This window comes from Engystomops pustulosus, chromosome 1, assembly GCF_040894005.1.
Source record: "Engystomops pustulosus chromosome 1, aEngPut4.maternal, whole genome shotgun sequence".
Lineage (NCBI taxonomy): Eukaryota > Metazoa > Chordata > Amphibia > Anura > Leptodactylidae > Engystomops > Engystomops pustulosus.
This window is the reverse complement of record NC_092411.1, coordinates 267,788,104-267,809,915: the sequence shown is the minus strand read 5'-3', so window position 1 is coordinate 267,809,915 and position 21,812 is coordinate 267,788,104. Positions and strand designations below refer to the sequence as shown.

At 41.6% G+C, this 21,812-nt stretch overlaps 2 protein-coding genes across 2 annotated transcripts in view; both read right to left on the bottom strand.

Annotated features, from left to right (window-relative positions):
- Positions 1-21,360, bottom strand: part of LOC140126676 (uncharacterized) — a 71,222-nt gene extending 49,862 nt beyond the window's left edge. The window contains exons 1-2 of the mRNA XM_072146440.1: positions 21,287-21,360; positions 17,021-17,220 (exon numbers count right to left, since the gene is read on the bottom strand). Of these exons, the coding sequence (XP_072002541.1) occupies positions 17,021-17,220; positions 21,287-21,360 (274 nt within the window). The remainder of the gene's footprint in view (positions 1-17,020; positions 17,221-21,286) is intronic.
- LOC140112977 (immunoglobulin superfamily member 6-like) lies at positions 1,597-13,307 on the bottom strand. Its single transcript, XM_072132619.1, has 4 exons — positions 12,936-13,307; positions 11,985-12,086; positions 5,766-5,843; positions 1,597-1,948 (listed from the first exon to the last, which is right to left on the bottom strand). The coding sequence occupies exons 1-4, from the start codon at positions 13,123-13,125 to the stop codon at positions 1,920-1,922; spliced, it is 399 nt and encodes a 132-aa protein (XP_071988720.1). The 5' UTR covers positions 13,126-13,307; the 3' UTR covers positions 1,597-1,919.
- Positions 21,361-21,812: the final 452 nt, after the last annotated feature.

Here is a 21,812-nt window from a genome sequence, read left to right as displayed (position 1 = left end):
CTGATGCAAGACAAAATTATGCACTGAAAGTAGCGTTGCGGTGCACAGTCGAACTGTGCAACACATTTATCATACAGTGTCCGACTGGAGCAGTGAAAGGGGTGCCAAATTCATAAAGAATTCATAAATCCGTGCACCTCGTGCAGTTTGCACTGTTTTTGATAAGCGTGGGCCATTATTTTTAAGTGGCAGTTCCTGCTTTGTAAGAGATAGATGCACCCTTTATGACGCCCCCTATGATCTTCCAGGTGGTGCTGCCTGAGGCAAGTGATTCAACCCACCTCATGTCACATCTCCACATGTGCCAACAACTGGGAATGGTGGATAGTACATATTGGATGCCACTTTAGTAAATAAATGCAGGAGAGTGGAAGCAGCTTCCAAAGAGAAGAGAATGACAAGTATAAAGCATTATAGAAAGAACAAATTCACTCCGGCACCGGCGTGACTTGATTAAAATTTCATTCCATCTTTATTTTTTCGATTAAAAATGTAGGACATGACAACCCAATGGCAACACCAGTTATTACATATTATGGGATTTAAGCCTACGCGTTTCAGGTGCTACACGCACCCTTAATCATGGCACCTGGTTGGCGGATTTGGGAAAATAATCGCAAAAGCTAGCAATAAGCTAGCATTTGCGATTATTTAAGGGCCTCTGCGCCACTGGCGGTGCGCAGAGGTCCTGTTAAATATGCCCCTAAGTGTGGCTTGTCTGTGTATATTTCAGGGTAGATTCATGATTTCTGGCGCCCGTTCTTCATGAATCTGTCACAGAACAAAAGCAATGCACAAAAAACGGCCGTTTTTTGTGCATTGCTTTGGTTCTGTGACATATTTGATTATATTGCACAAGGCTATTTGGTATTGGATTTGGTTGTGATAACCAGTCTCTGACGTTCTTCATGAATCTGGCGCTCCCTGAACTGGCCCAACAGAGTGCACCACTTTTTTTCTGGTCTATCTTTAACATGGTGGGTGCGACACACTCCTATTGGACTTGCATGTTAAATCTGACGCATGGTCCGACTGGCCATCAGTAGGCCCCCTAATTTGTGTCGCATGGTGCCTAGTGCAGCTGCACCACAAAAGGGTCGCGTGTGACACAAATGTGGTGCGGACACTTCCTAAATACCCGTGAAAGCAGTTTGTTTTAGAAAGAATGTGCAAAGTCCGACAGAAAACTAGCGCAAAGCTGTTAAATGTGCTCCTATATCTGGCACTGGGGGGAAAAACACTTGTGCCACTATCATCCTACATCAATGTGGACCCTTCATCATTGGCAACTTCAGCACCCAGGAGAGGGACCCAGCTAGCCACCGAGACACAAGAACATCAGAACTGGGCACAGAGGAGGATTCTAATCATCCGCCTTGTTACTACAACCACCATCATCCCATCACCTCGTCCTTCACTCAACAGCAACCTCTGGGCTGCTGGGCTAATACTACAGTCATACAGTCATATCAGATGGTGTAAAGACAACCCCCCAACTGTAACACTCAGTTGTCCATTTACTTTTTTTTTGTTTTTTATTAAAAAAAAATTAGAAGTATTTACTAGATCAATTTCCAGAGCACATCAGAAGACTTTGCCTTTTACGGATGAGCTGATTCAGACAAAGCTCTTGTTGGCCACATCCACTCATCCGCATGGGTCTTTGACTGAAGGTTTCATCAGATGAGGTTCCAGTTCCCTTATATGAATACATATTCCTTCACAACTGCTGACATTGTAGACGATTGTCTCAGTTCACCTCATTGTTTCTATAGATTTTGGAGCAAGCAATGGATTCCTTCTTCAGGATTTGTTACTTCCGTAGTACAGGCTGTGAGGTCGGTAGCTGTATACTATGTACAAGTTACTGCTCCATGGTCGGTGCTGAAGTACAAGGCAATGTATCCAGTGATCGTGTGCTATGAAGACGTCTTCTTCTTCGTTTCCTCTGCAAGAAAAAAAATATTTGTATTAAGGATATAAGGAACACCTTTAGGTACCAGGGGTGCAGTGCACTAGGAATCAAGGCCACTAATCACTCCATTTATTCGGAGGTACAAGGGATTCCACCGTTTTCATGACAAGTGAGGGTCCCAGTTATCCCGCCACCAACAAGCAGGTGCAGTGGGCAGTGCCAATGGCGTGCAGGGGGGTAGGTTTAACAAGAAGAGCAGCCGGGAGGAGTCTGGGAAGCTTGACTGGATCCAAAAGTGCTCCCACCTCCTTCACTGGATGTATGGAAAAAAAGAGGGTCAATAAAGCTGTAACGAACAGAAGAAACTCAGGAACCAAGGAAACACCGTTACTGTCTTCTGTAAGGTATTATTTGAGGTGATGGGTTCTCTATAAATAATTGACATTGTTTGGGGAAAGAATAGTTATACGATTTTCCAATGTACTTTCTGTAAAAATTCCTGATAGATTTCTAGATCTCTGGAATTCAACAGAAAACGTTAGTGTTTACGTTCGGTGGGTAAAAAAAAACAGTCCCTGGTTACGTGATGTCACACAGGTGCACGGCTTGTTATATCGCTGGTCATGTGATGTCACTCAGGTGCACGGCTTGTTATATCGCTGGTCATGTGATGTCATACAGGTGCATGGCTTGTTATATCGCTGGTCATGTGATGTCATACAGATGCACAGCTTGTTATATCGCTGGTCATGAGATGTCACACAGGTGCACGGCTTGTTATATCGCTGGTCATGTGATGTCATACAGGTGCACGGCTTGTTATATCCCTGGTTACGTGATGTCACACAGGTGTATGGCTCGTTATATCTCTGCTCATGTGATGTCACACAGGTGTATGGCTCGTTATATCCCTGGTCATGTGATGTCACACAGTTGCATGGCTTGTTAAATTCTTGGTCATGTGATGTCACACAGGTGCACGGCTCATTATATCCCTGGTCATGTGATGTCACACAGGTGCACGGCTCATAATATCCCTGGTCATGTGATGTCATACAGGTGCATGGCTCATTATATCCCTGTTCATGTGATGCCACCCAGATGTACAGTTCGTTATGTCCCTGATCATGTGATGTCACACAGGTGCACAGCTTGATATAACACAGAGAATAATCAGAGCTGTGTGTTATAATGTATATAGTTGTGCACCTGCATGAAATCACATGACCAGGGAAATAAAACAAGCTGTGCACCTGTGTGACATCAAATGACCAGTGACCAGGGATATAACGAATGAAGATTCCTAGAGACAAAAAGCAGATCTAGAAATCTGTCACTAGAGGAACTGATACAGATAAAAGAACATAGGAAAATTGTATACCTTTTCATTGCAGAAACAGTATCTATTATTTGCTTTTCTTTTAATTAAGGAAAGCAAGAGGGGACATCCTAGAATGACTACATTGTGATTACTTACAGGTCGATTACCCACTATTTAGGTAGACATGATTGTAAACCTATCACCATCCTGAATAACATGTAGTTGGTCACTCTTTAACATAAATTGCCTATGTGCCTTTATGCAGAGACCTGTCTAATGGGAGAGATTGATTGAAAAGTAGCCAACTTATTTAACACAATCTATTGGCACTGTTAGGCTACCAGGGCTGTCTTGGATTGGTCCCTATTACATCCTGCCAGAGGCAGTTGTATTGAAGTATACTGTGTGAGCAATCAGACCCCATTAGGTTCAAACACTTTAGGGCAGTGGTGGCGAACCTATGGCACGGGTGCCAGAGGTGGCACTCGGAGCCATTTCTGTGGGCACCCAGGCAGTCGCCCAAGGAGTTCACCAAACTCACCAAAAAGAACCTAAATATACAGAAGACCCCCTCCCTAGAAGAACAAACATACTGTATGTTTAATATCCCCATGTTCAAATGTCTGTATCGCCACTTTTTAAAAATTTCAACACCTGTAAAAACTTGGAAAACATTTTTTCTAAAATGGTGTTGAAATGAAAATGCGTAGCTTTGTATAACAAAGTATTAAAAGGCAGTGTTTCAATATATGGTGATTTAGAGATTTGTTTCAAAAGATAAATTTAATTTTTAACTTTTAAAGTGAACCTGTCAGCAGAAATGTCATTTTTAGCTGGTGACAGGTTCCAATATTTTAAAAATGCCTTTGTCCGCATTCTGAATCATTTCAGTACTTTGGAAAACCTTATTTCACATTACTTGTCTCTATGCCAGTGCCGTATGGTGAGTCCCGGGGTAAGGAAAGCTGAAACCCATGTCTAAATCTTTACATGCATTCTTCCTCTTCTACACACCATCCCCCTCTCCCCTGCCTGCTCAAGAGGAGAAGAAACTAAGAGGGTGCTGCAGCTTACCCCACTCACAACTCACCACACACTGCTGGCAGGGAGCCATGTAATGTGAAATAAGGTTTTATAAAGTACTGAAATGATTCAGAATGCTGACAAAGGCATTTTTAAAATCAGTACAGCATAGGTTATTGGAACCTGTCAACAGCTAAATATGACATTACTGGTGGCAGGTTCGCTTTAAAGCATAATAAAAACTATATAGATTTAGTATGCTTGTGATCATACGGGCCTGGATGTGTTAATTGGACTATAAACAAAAGGCCAAGAGAAAATGGCACAACTGTGTAACCCACTGATCACTTACATACATTAATAGACTGCAGTACAGACGGCCCCCTACAACAGCCAACTTACATATGACCCCTAGTTACAAACGGACCTCTGGATGTTGGTAATTTCCTGTACTTTAGTCCTAGGCTACAATAAACAGCTGTAACAGTTATCACAGGTGTCTGTAATGAAGCTTTATTGTTACTCCTCATTCTTATGACAATCCAACATTTTGTCACAGAGACCGAAATTTTTTTGGCTAAGGTTACAATTATAAAATATACAGTTCCAACTTACATACAAATTTGCCTTAAGAACAAACCTGCAGAATTTATCTTGTATGTAACCAGGGGACTGCCTGTATATTCTGTGCAATACTCACACTGTAAAACCACCTACAAACTGTGGTCAGGGCTGAACTATACATCACCTCCTACCATTCCTCTAAATCTATAGTGAGATACAGGAAGGAGTTAAGTGTTAACCACTTAACCACCCTTAACCCTTTAGAAACTGGCCTGTTTGGGGCCTTTGGGACTAACATTTTTTTTCATGCTTTTTTTTTTTTTTTTTTTTTGGAAAGGCATTGTTTTGGGTGGATATGTAATTTATTCCAGTTTAGCTTGTATTTATCTTTTGGGAAGGAAAATAAAAAAAAAATTGAAAAATGACGAAAAAATGACAGTTTCATCAGGGATTGGGGCTAGTTTTTTGTGGGTCATTGTAAGGTACCTAAAATAATTGACTAACTTAGATTTTTTTTTTGCTCGGGGCTGAAGATGAGCAGACCCAAAGTTTCTGAACGGGTCCGGGGTTCGGATGCGTCCTGTACATCCTGGACATATCTGGCAACTAGATGACACCCTTGGCCAACAAGCCATGGCTATGATTGGCCAGAGGTTTCTCATAGCTAGTTGGCTAGGGGGCATGAATTTGGCAGATTGGCCGCCAATCCGGCAATAAATCGCACTGAAAAACTTTGAGTCAACTTTGGCTCCATCAGAAACTTTGGGTCCGCTCATTTCTTAATGGGCTCATTTCTTACGTTCTCTCAATGTATCTCATATCCTAAACAAGCATAACCCACCATGAGAGAATGTACTGAGCATGTGATTGGCTACAGCGGTCATGTGACTACAAGGCAGAATTCATCTATATACTGTACGTTTGAGAAATTTTATAACTTACTTTTCGGGGTATTCTGCTTCTTACTCGGCCTTGTTGCATTCCTTTTCATATTCCCATACACATGATCCAGAAAGAGTTCTAAAAAATGAAATATAGTCAATGGGGGAGACGTATCATAGTATTTTTCTTACTTTGATGTACAATTGAGACATTTGGGAGCTCATTTTTGCACCTTATGTATGATCCTGTCTTTTTACTTGTGATTCAGTTTATCCTATCCTGGCAGCGCAAATTTTTGCTTCTTTTTGAGACTTTTTGTAGCAAATGTCTCAAATCCACATGGACATAAGCCACGCGAGGGGGTTATATACAGGAGAGGACACAAGCCACGTGAGGGGGTTATATACAGGAGTGGACACAAGCCACGCTAGGGGGTTATATACATGAGAGGACACAAGCCATGTGAGGGGGTTATATACAGGAGAGGATACAAGCCATGTGAGGGGTTATATACATGAGAGGATACAAGCCATGTGAGGGGGTTATATACAGGAGAGGACACAAGCCATGTTAGGGGGTTATATACAGGAGAGGACACAAGCCATGTGAGGGTTATATACAGCAGAGAATACAAGCCATGTGAGGGGTTATAAACAGGAGAGGACACAAGCCATGTGAGGGGGTTATATACAGCAGAGGATACAAGCCATGTGAGGGTTATATACAGCAAAGGATACAAGCCATGTGAGGGGTTATAAACAGGAGAGGACACAAGCCATGTTAGGGGTTATATACAGGAGAGGACACAAGCCATGTGAGGGGGTTATATACAGGAGAGGACACAAGCCATGTGAGGGGGTTATATACAGGAGAGAATACAAGCCATGTGAGGGGGTTATATACAGCAGAGGATACAAGCCATGTGAGGGGGTTATATACAGGAGAGGACACAAGCCATGTGAGGGGTTATATACAGGAGAGGACACAAGCCATGTGAGGGGGTTACATACAGGAGAGGATACAAGCCATGTGAGAGGTTATATACAGGAGAGGACACAAGCCATGTGAGGGGGTTATATACAGGAGAGGACACAAGCCATGTGAGGGGGTTATATACAGGAGAGAATACAAGCCATGTGAGGGGGTTATATACAGCAGAGGATACAAGCCATGTGAGGGGGTTACATACAGGAGAGGATACAAGCCATGTGAGAGGTTATATACAGGAGAGGACACAAGCCATGTGAGGGGGTTACATACAGGAGAGGATACAAGCCATGTGAGAGGTTATATACAGGAGAGGACACAAGCCATGTGAGGGGGTTATATACAGGAGTGGACACAAGCCATGTGAGGGGTTATATACAGGAGAGGATACAAGCCATGTGAGGGGGTTATATACAGGAGTGGACACAAGCCATGTGAGGGGGTTATATACAGGAGAGGATACAGGCCATGTGAGGGGGTTATATACAGGAGTGGACACAAGCCATGTGAGGGGGTTATATACAGGAGAGGATACAGGCCATGTGAGGGGTTATATACAGGAGAGGACATAAGCCATGTGAGGGGTTATATACAGGAGAGGACACAAGCCATGTGAGGGGTTATATACAGGAGAGGACACAAGCCATGTGAGGGGTTATATACAGGAGAGAATACAAGCCATGTGAGGGGGTTATATACAGGAGAGGACACAAGCCATGTGAGGGGGTTATATACAGGAGAGGACACAAGCCACGTGAGGGGTTATATACAGGAGAGGACACAAGCCACGTGAGGGGTTATATACAGGAGAGCATACAAGCCATGTGATGGTTTATATACAGGAGAGGACACAAGCCATGTGAGGGGTTATATACAGGAGAGGATACAAGCCATGTGAGGGGATTATATACAGGAGTGGATACAAGCCATGTGAGGGGGTTATATACAGGAGAGGGTACAAGCCATGTGAGGGGGTTATATACAGGAGAGGACACAAGCCATGTGAGAGGTTATATACAGGAGAGGATACAAGCCATGTGAGGGTTATATACAGCAGAGGATACAAGCCATGTGAGGGTTATATACAACAGAGGATACAAGCCATGTGAGGGGTTATATAAAGGAGAGGACACAAGCCATGTGAGGGGGTTATATACAGGAGAGAATACAAGCCATGTGAGGGGTTATATAAAGGAGAGGACACAAGCCATGTGAGGGGGTTATATGCAGGAGAGGACACAAGCCATGTGAGGGGTTATAAACAGGAGAGGACACAAGCCATGTTAGGGGTTATATACAGGAGAGGACACAAGCCATGTGAGGGGGTTATATACAGGAGAGGACACAAGCCATGTGAGAGGGTTATATACAGGAGAGGACACAAGCCATGTGAGGGGGTTATATACAGCAGAGGATACAAGCCATGTGAGGGGGTTATATACAGGAGAGGACACAAGCCATGTGAGGGGTTATATACAGGAGAGGACACAAGCCATGTGAGGGGGTTACATACAGGAGAGGATACAAGCCATGTGAGAGGTTATATACAGGAGAGGACACAAGCCATGTGAGGGGGTTATATACAGGAGTGGACACATGCCATGTGAGGGGTTATATACAGGAGAGGATACAAGCCATGTGAGGGGGTTATATACAGGAGTGGACACAAGCCATGTGAGGGGGTTATATACAGGAGAGGATACAGGCCATGTGAGGGGGTTATATACAGGAGTGGACACAAGCCATGTGAGGGGTTATATACCGGAGAGGATACAAGCCATGTGAGGGGGTTATATACAGGGGAGGATACAAGCCATGTGAGGGGTTATATACAGGAGAGGATACAAGCCATGTGAGGGGTTATATACAGGAGAGAATACAAGCCATGTGAGGGGGTTATATACAGGAGTGGACACAAGCCACGTGAGGGGGTTATATACAGGAGAGAATACAAGCCACGTGAGGGGGTTATATACAGGAGAGAATACAAGCCATGTGAGGGGTTATATACAGGAGAGGACATAAGCCATGTGAGGGGGTTATATGCAGGAGAGGACACAAGCCATGTGAGGGGGTTATATACAGGAGAGGATACAAGCCATGTGAGGGGTTATATACAGGAGAGGATACAAGCCATGTGAGGGGTTATATACAGGAGAGGACACAAGCCATGTGAGGGGTTATATACAGGAGAGGACACAAGCTATGTGAGGGGGTTATATACAGGAGGGGATACAAGCCATGTGAGGGGGTTATATACAGGAGTGGCCACAAATGTAAATTTTGGATTTGAGGCCGTGGCCTGCATTTTTAAGCACTCTATTTACACCCCAGGGAGATGATGAAATATTTTTATGAGTTTTGAAATGCATTACAACAGCTGAGAAGAAGAGATTTGCCTAATTACATCGCTGTCCATATGGCGTTTACAAAATACATGTGTTAACATGCATGTTATCATAGTGTTAATAAATGTGTTTGTTAGCATGATGTTAACAATTGTGTTAATATTTGTGTTAACACACGTGTTTTGTAAACGCCACGTTAACAGCAATGTAATTAGGAAAATCTGTTTCTAAGTATTTGAAAATGCATGTGTTAACGCCACGTGTGACCTTAGAAGTAACCAAAAATTTCATAAAGATGTAAATGCAAAAAAAAGTATGAATTTAAAAAAAAAAACAACCCAGATTTTCAATGCCCAACGGGGTAATGTGTAAAATTTTAAGCTTTTAAAGCATGTGAAATAATTTCAATTTACATGTTAAAACAGGGTCCATTAAAAAAAATCCTTCCTCTGCACCTGCCCTGGACCAGGTGCAGATTTGCGGCTAAAAAGTTGCAAAAATAAGTGATACATAAATAATAAGTCGCACAGAACATCTGGAAAACAAAGATACATAAAGCACAAGGTGCACTTGAAAAACAACAGCAAATATGACAGTGAAAAGTTGCAAATTTTAGACAATTTAACAGAAACAACAAAGATACATGTGTGTCAAGCATAATACAATAATGAATCATCTTGTCTGTGTCTTCTCTGTGTCGGCTGATCATTTGCCACTTCCTGCAATGTCATCTCCATAGTCTAAGTCCCGGCTGTGAACCCATGGCTCTGATGATTCAGGCGGCACCAGGACCTATCTGTGCTGGACCAGTGTGGACCTGTCTGTGCTGCCAATCAATTGTATCTGTGTCTTTAATACACCACTATGTGGAATCTTCCTGACGTCCCTTCTCGGAGGTTTGCTGTATAGCCCCCTCTATGCTCTCAGAGATGTGGTTAGCTTGCGGCCATGTGAAGGTGTTCTTCAAGTGTTTCTCATACTGACCCTTGGTTTGCATTGTGATATCACACTTCTACGCTGACCTGTGTTGAGTTATTTGTGGCCTCAGTCCTGTATAAATATAAGATTTTTTTGCGAGCTAAAACATTGCTTGAAAACCCACAATGAAGATAAATTCTAGGTCAGGTGTGTTTGCTTTTAGGTCAGGGCTTCTTCTAGTGCAACTGATCAGCACATCACTTAGTAATGCTACAAGTTACAGTCATACATCTCCAACTTTGAAGGAAACCTCCAACCAGAAAAAAATTGACTCATGATTAGTCAACATAGTGTCCTCTCTCTGGGCACCCAGCAAAGAGCTGACCACCTGCAGTCCCGGGCTGCCCAGGATGTGCCATGATCAGGGCAATTTTTAAGAGACACATCTATGGCTGCCTGGGACTATGGGAGGAGAGAGAAGGTGTGGACAATGCTGGATCATTGGAGCTCCTGCTCTGGGCCCCACAATTCTTCCTGTTCAGGGGGCCCTGAACAATAATAACCATTTCTTCCCTCTCTCTTTATACTGTATTGGTGTCTTCTTGACACCAATATACGATTTAAAGCTGTAACAAAGCAGGGAGCAACAAGTTATTGCTTAAATTTCCATGTTGGCACTTTGCAATAACCAAGTTGGTTTTTGTTGTAGTTTGGGCACTTGGACTGTAAAACGTTTGCCACCACCGGTGTAGGAGACTTACAAACAGCTTTCCTAAAGACGTCAATGGCCATTTAAACAGTGTCCCAATGGGGAAGAAGAATGAAGCAACAAAGGCCCCCAGAGTAGAAAAGAGGTATGTTTAACCCCTTAACAACCAGGCCCTTTTTTGTTTTTGCATTTCCATATTTTCCTCCCCTCCTTCAAATATCTACAACGTTTTTATTTTTCCGTGTAGAGAGCTGTGTGAGGGCTTGTTTTCTGCGTAACAAATTGAACTTTGTAGTGATGGTATTTAATATTCCATTCCGTGTACTGGGAAGCGGGAAAAAAATTCCAAATGCAGTGAGATTGGTGAAAAAAAACGCATGTGCGCCATTTTCTTGTGGACTTGGATTTTACGTCTTTCACTGTGTGCCCCACATGACTTTTTTCCTATATTCTTTGGGACAGGGATACTAAATTTATACAGATTTTATAAAAATTTTTAGATATTTTTACAAAAACTTAAAACCTCCTGTAAAAAAAAATTATTATTTTTGCCATCTTGTGGCGGGAATGATTTTTTTTTTTTTTTATATATTTCAGTCTACAAAGTCGTTTGTGATGTTATTTTTTTTACAAGATGAGATTACATTTTCAATGCCATCATTTTCAGGACTGTAAGGCCTTTTGATCACATTTTTAATATGTTGCAAAATGGCAAATAAAAGTAGCATTTTTGACTTTGGCAGCTATTTTCCGGTAGGGGGTTAAACATCAGGAATAACAGTTATTATATTTTGATAAATCGGACAGTTTGGTACACGGCGATACCTAACAGGTTTATGATTTTCACTATTTATTTTTTATGTGAGTTCGAGAGAAATGGGGCGATTTGAATTTTTAATTTTATTTTTTACATTTTTTTCACTTTTTTTAAATTTTTTTTTTACTATGTTTCAGACCCCTTAGGGTACTTTAACCCGAGGTTGTCTGATTGATTCTACCATGTACTTCCGCACTACAGTATTTCAGTATATGGTGATTTTACTGACTATATATTACAAAGTGCCACTGGCACACCTTAACAAATGGCCAGAAAACATACTAAGACCCGAGGCTATCATGGAGACACATCTAAGGCAATATGGCAACACCCACTCTTTGCTTGCTTTTTACTGGCTTTTTTCCAGCACCGATTAGTGGTGTCACCGGCGGGTGTTTGCTGCAATATGCATTAAACACCCACCTTGTATTAGGAGGACTCAGCCTGTGTATCAAGGGAAAATAAAGTAAAGAACGTGACAATATTTTGGTGTCAGTTACCTTTTTTCTTCTTCCTCTTGTAGTAGACGCAGAACCCGCTTATCAGTATGGGAATAATGAGGAGTAAAGTCAGGTAGAAAAATCTGATATCTAGAACAAAAACTGGAAAGAAAAAGAGAATTTTTATTCCGCAATATAATTTCTCATTCTAATACTAAAAACTAGAGGGGGAGACAGAAATAGCTTTATGTTGGGATCTTGAGGATAAAAAGCTTTCTGACCTTCAACATTAGCCATTGTAATACATATGTGGTAATAGTAACAGAAGAGAAAGACGTTACTATACAACCTGACATTGGAGTAAAATATGATGAGAACTGTTTCCTTTCCCTGGCTTATATATAAAATAAACAAAGAAAAATCACAATTTCATTCGATATTCCTCTGTCTGAAAGTGGGAAAATATTAAAATCTAAAAATAATTTCCATATGGTGAACATAGTAGAGGGGGAAAAAAAATCTAAAAAATATTTTTAAAATCACTGCTTTTTTTTTTCCTTTTCCCCCACCATTAAAAATAAATCATAAATAAAAAGTGATGATAAGCGATAAAATGATTGCACATTTCTCAAAATTGTATCAATGAAAACTAAAGCTCATCCTACAAAAAATGACACCTTACATGGAAATATTAAAAAAAAGATACAAAAATCAAAATATGGCAATATAAACAAGATATTGCTTCACAATATTGAAATATTTTGTACAATATTAAAACGTCAAACAAAAATCTAAAAAATTTAAAAAAAATTAAAATTGACCCAGGTCTTAAGCAATAGTTCTACAGGATCCAAATTTTAAGATGTCCCAATGACCATTAGGTCACAGCAGCTTCAGCATCAATATCCACAGGTAGCAACTATGACATCCATAGACCAGTAGGTCATCTTGAAGGGGCTTGTGCACTTTTATATAGTATAGGGCAATTATAGGACAATTCTGTTTACTTACCCTTATCCTGGACATATAACCATGTTCCATCCCCTGTGTCTTTTATCAGTTTTGGAATTTCTATGGTGAACTCACAGACGTACAGCCCGGCATCCTCCTTGGTGGCTTCCTCTATGGTCAGTATTGTTGTATTTGTGGTCATTTTGCAAATTATTTTATTTTTTCTCTCTTCTGGATTGTTACCATCCATAGTCCTCAGAAGAGAACATAGAACAGTCCCATTATCTTCTCCAGGGCTTGATATATACTTTCTCCATTGTACTCTGACCCGAGGAACATCTCCACTAGTCCAGTGACAGCTTATTCTGGCTGTGTCCCCACTAGTTATATTTAGTATATATGGATTCTGTATAACGGTTATCGCTCCTATGGCCGTATCTGTAGGAGAACGGAATGATAGAGACAAAGTTTTAGTAGACTTCTGAGACTGAGGTCTCCATATTCTCCATATTCAGAGTCTTCACCAGCTTAGGGACCATCACCACCCAAATAAACTTTTACCCTTTAATAACTTCTTCAACTGTCTCTTTAAATTCTAGAGTGCACTAATGAAATGGCCCATATGTGACAAAACATCCAATATGTGGCCAAGATAAGGAGTCACGTGAGGTCTGGGTCCTAGAGTTGTGATTTGGAGCCCCCTCCAAACTTTTTGTCTATGTGTTTGCCCCAAAGGAGTTACCTCATCAGAGATGATCTGTTTCAATATATAGTCGCTATGTCAATGATATAGCTCCCGATCCTCAACCCTTTAAAGGTGAAAGTGGTGACCACCAATGTATATCTAGTACCATATGGTGGCCTTTTAGATAACATACAGTGCAGGAGTAGCTCTCACAGTGTTTCACTGTTTTGGTTAATGTCTTGGAAGAGACAATGTAAAGCACGGTTTTCTTAAAACAACGCCTTTAATCTGACCAGGTCAGATGGTTCCTCGATGGCCAAGTACTCCTGAATCTGGTCATACTGTGGGAATGATCTGGAACAGTAACTATCCCCACTACTGATTAGTCAACAATGTGGTGGTCACAATATTCTTCACTAGAGCACTGCTGGGATTACTGAGCATGTACACATTTTTCTGATGTCATACGTGTGTGCCAAACAAGTTTAGTGCCTTTTTAAGTGCAAACTAAGCCAAATAATCGCAATGTTAGCCTAGACTAGACAATCTTAGAACCAGTTTACTTCAGTTTTACTTGTTATTTCCTTCAGTTATTTTGAGCCCAAACCAGGAGCGGTTGAACATACAGCACAAGTACAAGTCTTTCTAGTGACTTCACAAAGGTGAGGTACAATGGATGGAGTTTCCTCTGTTCTATGTGTTCAACCACACATTTTTGCCTCTTAAACTACACCAATTGAATCGGTACAGTACAGCACCAGTATTACACCAGTTTAGAACTGTCTAAGCTAATATTAATTTAGCTTAACTTCCCTGTGGTAGTCCTGTTAACTGGTTGTCCGGAGTGCCCTGAGACCCCCATCAGAAAATGGTACCTCACCCTGCCTGCAAAGCAGGTGTAAAACGTGCCAGCACATTCACACGGGTGACCAGGTGCCTGTACCTCAATCACAGCAGGTACATCAGATCAAGGGGACCTTTTCCTGCAGGTCCTCTAATGTGGTCTACCTTATTATGTGTTAGCAGTGTCCAACAAAGGCCTTTATGTTGGAGAAACAGGTCAGAGACTCCATCAACGTATGAACTCACACAGAGCTGATATAAAAATGAAAGGAAAGATCTGCCAGTGGCTGCACATTTCTCCAGAGAGGACCACACTATGGAGGATTTGCAGATTACTGTTTTAATGGGACATTTTAAGACACAGAGGGAAAGGAAAGAATGGGAGTATAAATTAATGAGGAGATTCAACACCTTGCAAAGTGGTCTTAACATTCAGCTTCATGACCTCCTACCTCTGACCTGGAGGCCACAAGCAGATAAGAGCCAGGGCTCATGTGTCTCGCCCCACAGGTTTTTAATGTTTTTATTGCCATCCTGTTGTAAATAAGATGTCCCTGTTGTTTTAGAGTTTTTTTTTTAATATCCTTTGATGATCACTGTTTAGTGTGTATAAAATGCTGTGAATTTTCTGTTTCATGCATAACATCATGTCTGACGAAGAGAACTAGTATTCTCGAAAGCTCACCATCAAATATACTCAGTTAGCCTCAAAAAGGTATCGCCTGATTTCTTCACTCTTCTTCTGCTCCCCATGGCTAACACGGTACAAATCTACACTACTAGTAGTCCTGTTATCACTTCTAGTCCACCGAAGACCATAGGGGAGTGTGTGAACTTACCAAACCACATTGAGGGAGATTCATTATGCCTTCTCCAACAGTTTTTTGGTGGAGAAGGCACATGAATCTCCCATTCCCTGAAACTTTTCCTGTTTCCGAAACGCATGCCACTTTGGGCGTGTTGGGGCGGGGAGCAGGACAGGCAAATATTTAGTATAGACTATAGCAAAAAAACTCTGCTGGTCCGAACTGGCAGAGTTTGCACCCATATTTACTAAGAGACCAAAGCCTCTTAGTAGATACAGGGGTGGACCGCCACCGGGGTGGGGGGGCACTTTAACTCTGACGTTCAAAACAGCAGTCTTAATAAATTCCCCCATTGCATACAGAGTAGCCTGAGATATTGGTGGCTATTTTACATGCGTGGGGACGAATGCAAAAAGATTCACTGGAACATTGGGTATTTTTACTATACATAATGCACTTTGTGAAAAAGGAGATGGATACCCCTGATGAACCTTTGGAAAGGGCTTCTCCACTTTGGACAGCCACTACTTCTTAGAATGGATCCCTGACAATTAGTTGATCACAAAGGAGGGGGGGGACTTATCAATTCGTAGAACATTAGACCAGCGCCAAGTATGATTAAGCTGCACCAGAGTTATCATTGTGCTGATGGTGGATGATAAATCTGGAGAAGTATAAGACTGTCAAGTCATACGTTACACCACCTATTAGTTGGTCTCGTTTGCTACGCCCAAATACACATTTTGGAACGCCAACTTATCCCGACAAGGCCATGTTAGAAGCTTCTCTTGGTCATGGTCCCTTTTCACACAAATCAGAAAAATGCCTAAAAATTATTTGAAACCCTTGATAAATGTAGCTCAAGGTATTTCAGACAGCCTTCTACTCCCAAATTTTGGCGTAGCTTGATAAATAGATTTTACCACAATTTATTCTAATACTATATTATTAGTATCTGCTTTCCATCACATCTGAACATTCCCCTATAACAGTGGTGGCTAACCTATGGCACTGGTGCCAGAGGTGGCACTCAGAGCCCTTTCTGTGGGCACCCAGGCCATCACCAGAGATGACTCCAGGTATCTTCATGCAGTCCCAGACAGCCCAGGACTTGCTGTGCACAGAGCTATTTTAAAGTGACAGGACTACCTGGGACTATTTTCTGCTTTATTGGTGTCCTCAGGTGCTGGTATCAATGAAAACTGTGACAGAGAATGGAGTATAAATCACAAATTACATTTCTGTGTTGGCACTTAGCGATAAATAATTGGGTCTTTGTTGTAGTTTGGGCACTCGGTCTCTAAAAGGTTCGCCATCACTGTACTATAGGATGTACATAAATGGAGGTTCTAAAGTAGGCAAGTATGAAGTCCCACAGAACTAGAATTTCTTTAACTTAAGAGAATTCTAGAATGTAGGTTAACCTGAGACAGTTTCCTTTTCTATAAATTGTGTAGGCAGTCTTCAGATTTATTACTTACTGTAATTTTTTTCAACTGTGTTTATAGTTTTTTTTAATAGTATAAAACAAAATCCAGGGTTTGGGTCAATGAAATAAACAATAGGTCAAAAGACCTGGTGGGATTTGGGAAAATGAGCCCCTTTGATTGAAACTGTGCGGCTTCTGAATTTTCTAGTTATTACATATAGACACAATCATAAATGAGTTCAGCTGCAAATCAAATACTGTAAAGGCTTGAAGAGCTGAGTAAAACCGGATAGGATCTCCTCAACCTGCCCTTGTATTCGGATAAAATATACGGAAACATTTGGCATATTAACCCCTAACAACAATCATAGAAAATACTCACTGTGAAGGAACAGGTAGAAAGTAATGTAAATCCACATGACTATGATGAGGCGCCCTGAGGTTTTGCTGTTCTGTAAACCGTAGTAGATGCAGTTGAGATGAACACGTGTAACCACCTCCTTCCTGGTGTCATACAACACCTTTTCCCCTTTGATTTTTTTATATCTTTGTAGAAGTACAAATCTATTTTCTGCTACATTGCTATTCAGGTTTCCATATAAAAAAGGCTGTTACTGCTTAGGAATTAAAGGGTATGAACACAGAGATGTTGTTATAGCTCCCACGTATCTAAAATTAATATGTAAACAGCCTTTATTATAGACCGGTTTTTGTGTTTAAAGACCTAGGTTTCCTCGTGGTTACAGACTACAAATACTTGTTTGTGTTAGGAAGGTTATCGCTAGTGCGAGATGACCGGTCAATGTCAATCAAGAAGAGGACCTGCTGGGGGCATCGGAAAGGTCAGTACAGAGTTTATTTTTTTATGCGCATGGCATACTCGGGGCAGGGGGCTGGCTATATACTGGGGGGCAGAGGGCTGGCTATATACTAGGGGACAAGGGCTGGAAAGCTACATACTAAGGGATATGGGCTGGCAGGCTACATACTGGGGGATATAGGCTGGCAGGCTACATACTGGGGGTTATGGCCTTGCAGGCTATACACTGGGGGCAGGGGGCGGGCTGGCCATACACTGGGGGACATGGGCGGGCTGGCTATATACTTGGGGGCTTGGGCTGGCTATATACTACTGGGGTCTGGTTGGCTTGCAGGCTATATACTGGGGGGAGGCTTTGACCAATGCATTTCCCACCCTAGGCTTATAGACAATAGATTTTCCTAGTTTTTTGTGTTAAAATTAGATACCTTGGCTTATACCCGGGTCAAATTATACTCAAGCGTATATATGCAAGAGTCAAGATTAATAGTCAGTACTTTCCTGTGGCTAGTACTTTCCAGTACGTACCTGTGGCTAGGGTCTTTGGATAAACTTTAGGTAAAGCTACTAGTGTAGAGGTTCATTGTGATTACTGAAAAAGCTATTGACCTCTTTAGGTGGCATCGTAAAAAATATTAAAGGGAACCTATAAGTAAGGACCTAATTTTCCCTAAAGACAGATTGCAGTAGACCATTAAACCTAAATTACAAAAATGCCGTTCTGCCTTCTCTGTGCATTTGCATTACAATACAATTGTGTGTTTTAACTTACCTGGCTCCTTGACAAAATCCTCTGGTGAGTCCCAGTCCAAAGGAATACATAGACATAGACACTGAGCTGTCAAATCAAAAGAAGGAGGTGGGCAGGCTGGAGAAACATGACACTTCTATTCAGAATTTGACTCTTTGTCCACTCATTTGCAGATCAGAAAAAGGTCTGTAATAAAGGTACCGGTGCCTCAGTAGAAAGTGTCGAAAAGTCAGTAGGAAAAAGTACAAAACAAATCTAACCAAAAAAAATCTCTGCAACTAAATCGGGAACTTTATTCTAGAGGGAGGGATCCAGCAGCTAAACCAACAGCAAAGTCATAGTTAGGAAATGATGGGAAGTATATTATTTTATCTATTATTTATTATATTATTTTCCAAATAATATCTTTAAGCAAAAAAAGGGAAATCACATCTGCAAGCTGTAGAACAGTTATGATTAAAATCGTACCCGTTTTCATGTCCCTGCATTCAGTTTTTATTTCCTGCAATTTATTTGAGGCAAAGACTGAAATTCCCATAAAGCCTTGCACTGTGGGCTTTGTGAAGTGAGCTCCTCCTTCTGAGCTCTTCCAATGCTACATGGTCAATAAGAAATTCCAGCACAGGCAGAGTATAGTACAGTGGTTCACCGTTTTCTACATGATATCCACATACTTGTACACATCTTTCATGTCAGGCACATAACCCAATTTAAATGTTTGCAGTTTGGCAAGAACAAAGATAATTGTCTGTCAGCTGCTACAGACGACCTTTATAGGTATTAGTAAAATTAGTGCTGTTGTGGTTACAGTGTAGTTGAAACCGGAAGCCAAATAGATTATGTAGTTACTTTCAGAACCTTATTCTACAATACCACACACACCTGGCATGTCAGGTGACAGTAGCCCTAAATCCAGGGTCGGCACCAGCACTGGGCATACCTTGGCAAGTGCCGGGGCCCAGAGCTGCATGTGGGGGGGGGGGGGGGGCAACATAAGGTTGTAGGGAAGAAATCCATGGGGGTGAGTGGGGGCTGCACTCATGATTCTATAGGGTGTGAAGGGGGGCTCATATAAAATAACTGTAAGGGGGATGTTTGATATGATGAACTAATCAATACTTTAGGGAACAGGAGACTGTTTTTAGCGTTTATTATACGTTTTTATGGATTTTTTCTATAGCTTTTATTTTGAGATATAGGGAATTACTATGGGTCAGTTTTATCAATGGGCAAATCACTATGGGGCACATTTACTTACCCGTCGCGATCCCCGAGGTGCGTTGTCCAAGGAGGATTCGGAGATGCGGCTCCCAATTTCCTGCATGTTTCGATTCCCCGATCAGGTCCACCGGAGTTCACCTTCTTCTTCCTGGTGCATGTAAGTGCATGGCTTGCGACACAATTTTGAATGTTAAATCCCGCGCTTAGTCCGAATCAGTCGGGTTTTCCGACGACCATGCCCCCGATTTGAGTCGCATGAAAGTCGGCGGGATTGCGCCAAAATTCGATTGCGTGCGCCAAAAAACTCAGTTACATGCGACGTAAAACGAAAAAAGTCGTGAAACCCGCCGAAAATGCGGTATGCAGACCCTTAGTAAATGTGCCCCTATATGTTGTATTTATTGACATAATACTGACGTCAGCTGGGGATCATCTTCCCGCCAACAGGAGAGGTTTATAAGACAGACATCCCTGTTATACTGTATGCCTCATGTAACTGATGAAGAGCCCAGGTCGGGCTCGAAACGCGTCTTACCCAAGTCAATAAAGAAACTTAAGGGTATATAAAGATTTGATTCTGAGTGGTTGGCGCCAAAATAATCTCCTGGAAAAACACTACCTATCCGTGATTATAGTCTAGGGACGGCTATAAAAATAATAATATACCCCCCTCCTCCGGTGCTCCTGTGGAAGTGCCCGTCACTGCCAGAGTCTGTTTGCTGCCATCCAAGTGCAGAGCAGTGGTCAGGATGTCCCCGCCGGCCACTAGTAGTGATGGGCACTTCCATTGTTGGCGAGTATACAGTAAGTGGTTTATTATTTTTATAGCCCCCTTGACTATAATGGCAAAAGTTCCTAAGGAGCTAAATTTGAGAGCTTTGGAGGGGGATTCAGGGCTAGGCATGTGACAGACACTTCTGTTGGAGAAGTGGAGCATCCAGAGAAGGGGAGTATAAGTGATTCATTATTTTATAGCCCCCCAGACAACCCCTTTAATCACATACAAGCATCACTGTCCTGTTCATCTTGATTGGACGTGGAAAGGGAAGACCAGGCAATCTCATATTCTAAATGTGCAAGAATGACCCACCACTCCGTACATATGGGACCACCATTCTTAGGATCAGGTAAATGGAGGAGTGGTTGTTTAAACAGATGGATCATATTTGATTTGAAACCCAAGCGATGAAACCCTAAAACAAATTAGTAGTTACCGGCTCCATCTACCTTGGCGCTCTGTGAAATCCTACTATGGCAGCACGGTGGCTCAATGGTTAGCGCTTCTGCCTTGCAGCGCTGGGTTCAAGTCCCACCCAGGTCAACATCTGCAAAGAGTTTGTATGTTCTCTCAGTGTTTGCATGGGTTTCCTCCGGGTCATCCGGTCTCCCCCCACACTCCATAAACATACTGGTAGGTTGATTATATTGTGAGCCCCATGGGGACAGGGACTGATTTGGCAAGTTCTGTGCAGCGCTGCGTAATCTGCGTGCACTATATAAATAAAGGAATTATCTCAGACCTGTATGATAGGAAGACGTCCTCCAATTTGCTTGAATCATAGATGCTATGATTTAATCCCTCACACTACAAATATCAGTTTTGATAAAAGTCCTCTAGCGTCACTGAATAAAAAGTCCTTTCTTATTAAAGAATTCAAAAAAAACACATTAAAAATCAAATTCTAAAAGTCAAAACTTTATTGAAAAATGTATTTGCATCATTGACTTAAATATACCATGTACAATTTACTTTATTTTTACAATATTATACATCTCATTGGTCACTCAAGTTTTGGCATAAGAAGTGAAAGTTTTCCAGGAAGGACGCGGCTTCTATAGTCTTCAGTGGCCATTACCTTTTCTGCTTATTTATACTCCCTCCCTTCAAAATTAAATTGACTTTTTCTATGAAATCTCTGATCACTTCCATCTTGCTAGCTCAATAGAAACTTCCGAGATGTCAAATTTCACAAATGTCTATGGAAAAGTGACTCTCATAGATCCAGGCACCGTGACTATGATAATCTTCTTATATTTGTTATTCCTGGCCTCTATCCTTCTAAAAAGAGCTCTTATAATTATGCAGAGTCTGAAGGGCCTTACCAGAGCCCCACCATGCTGTTGCTTCACAGGCTGTTACAATGAGCAAAGCAGTTCCCCCCTCATCCTACATCTGCTAGATTATACAGGAAGATGGAGGAGGGAGAGACAGTGTAATAGTCTGTGAATCTGCTCTAGTAACCACCCCAGAGCCCTTAAAGTTGATTAGCATAATTATAAAAGTTGCTTTTAGAAGGAAGAAGGCCATGGATAACAAATATGATGGTAGTTGTTCTATAAAGCTAGAGATACAGTAGTGCGAAAGACAATAAAAAAATTTAA

What these genes read in the sequence shown, in the direction of transcription:
- LOC140112977 (XM_072132619.1), bottom strand. Translation starts at nt 13,125, where the DNA reads ATGGATGGTAACAATCCAGAAGAGAGAAAAAATAAAATAATTTGCAAA. An exon ending in GTTATATGTCCAGGATAAGG is followed by an intron (nt 12,087 to 12,935) that starts GTAAGTAAACAG and finishes TTTTCTTTCCAG; the next exon opens with TTTTTGTTCTAGATATCAGA. An exon ending in GAAGCAGAATACCCCGAAAA is followed by an intron (nt 1,949 to 5,765) that starts GTAAGTTATAAA and finishes TTTTTCTTGCAG; the next exon opens with AGGAAACGAAGAAGAAGACG.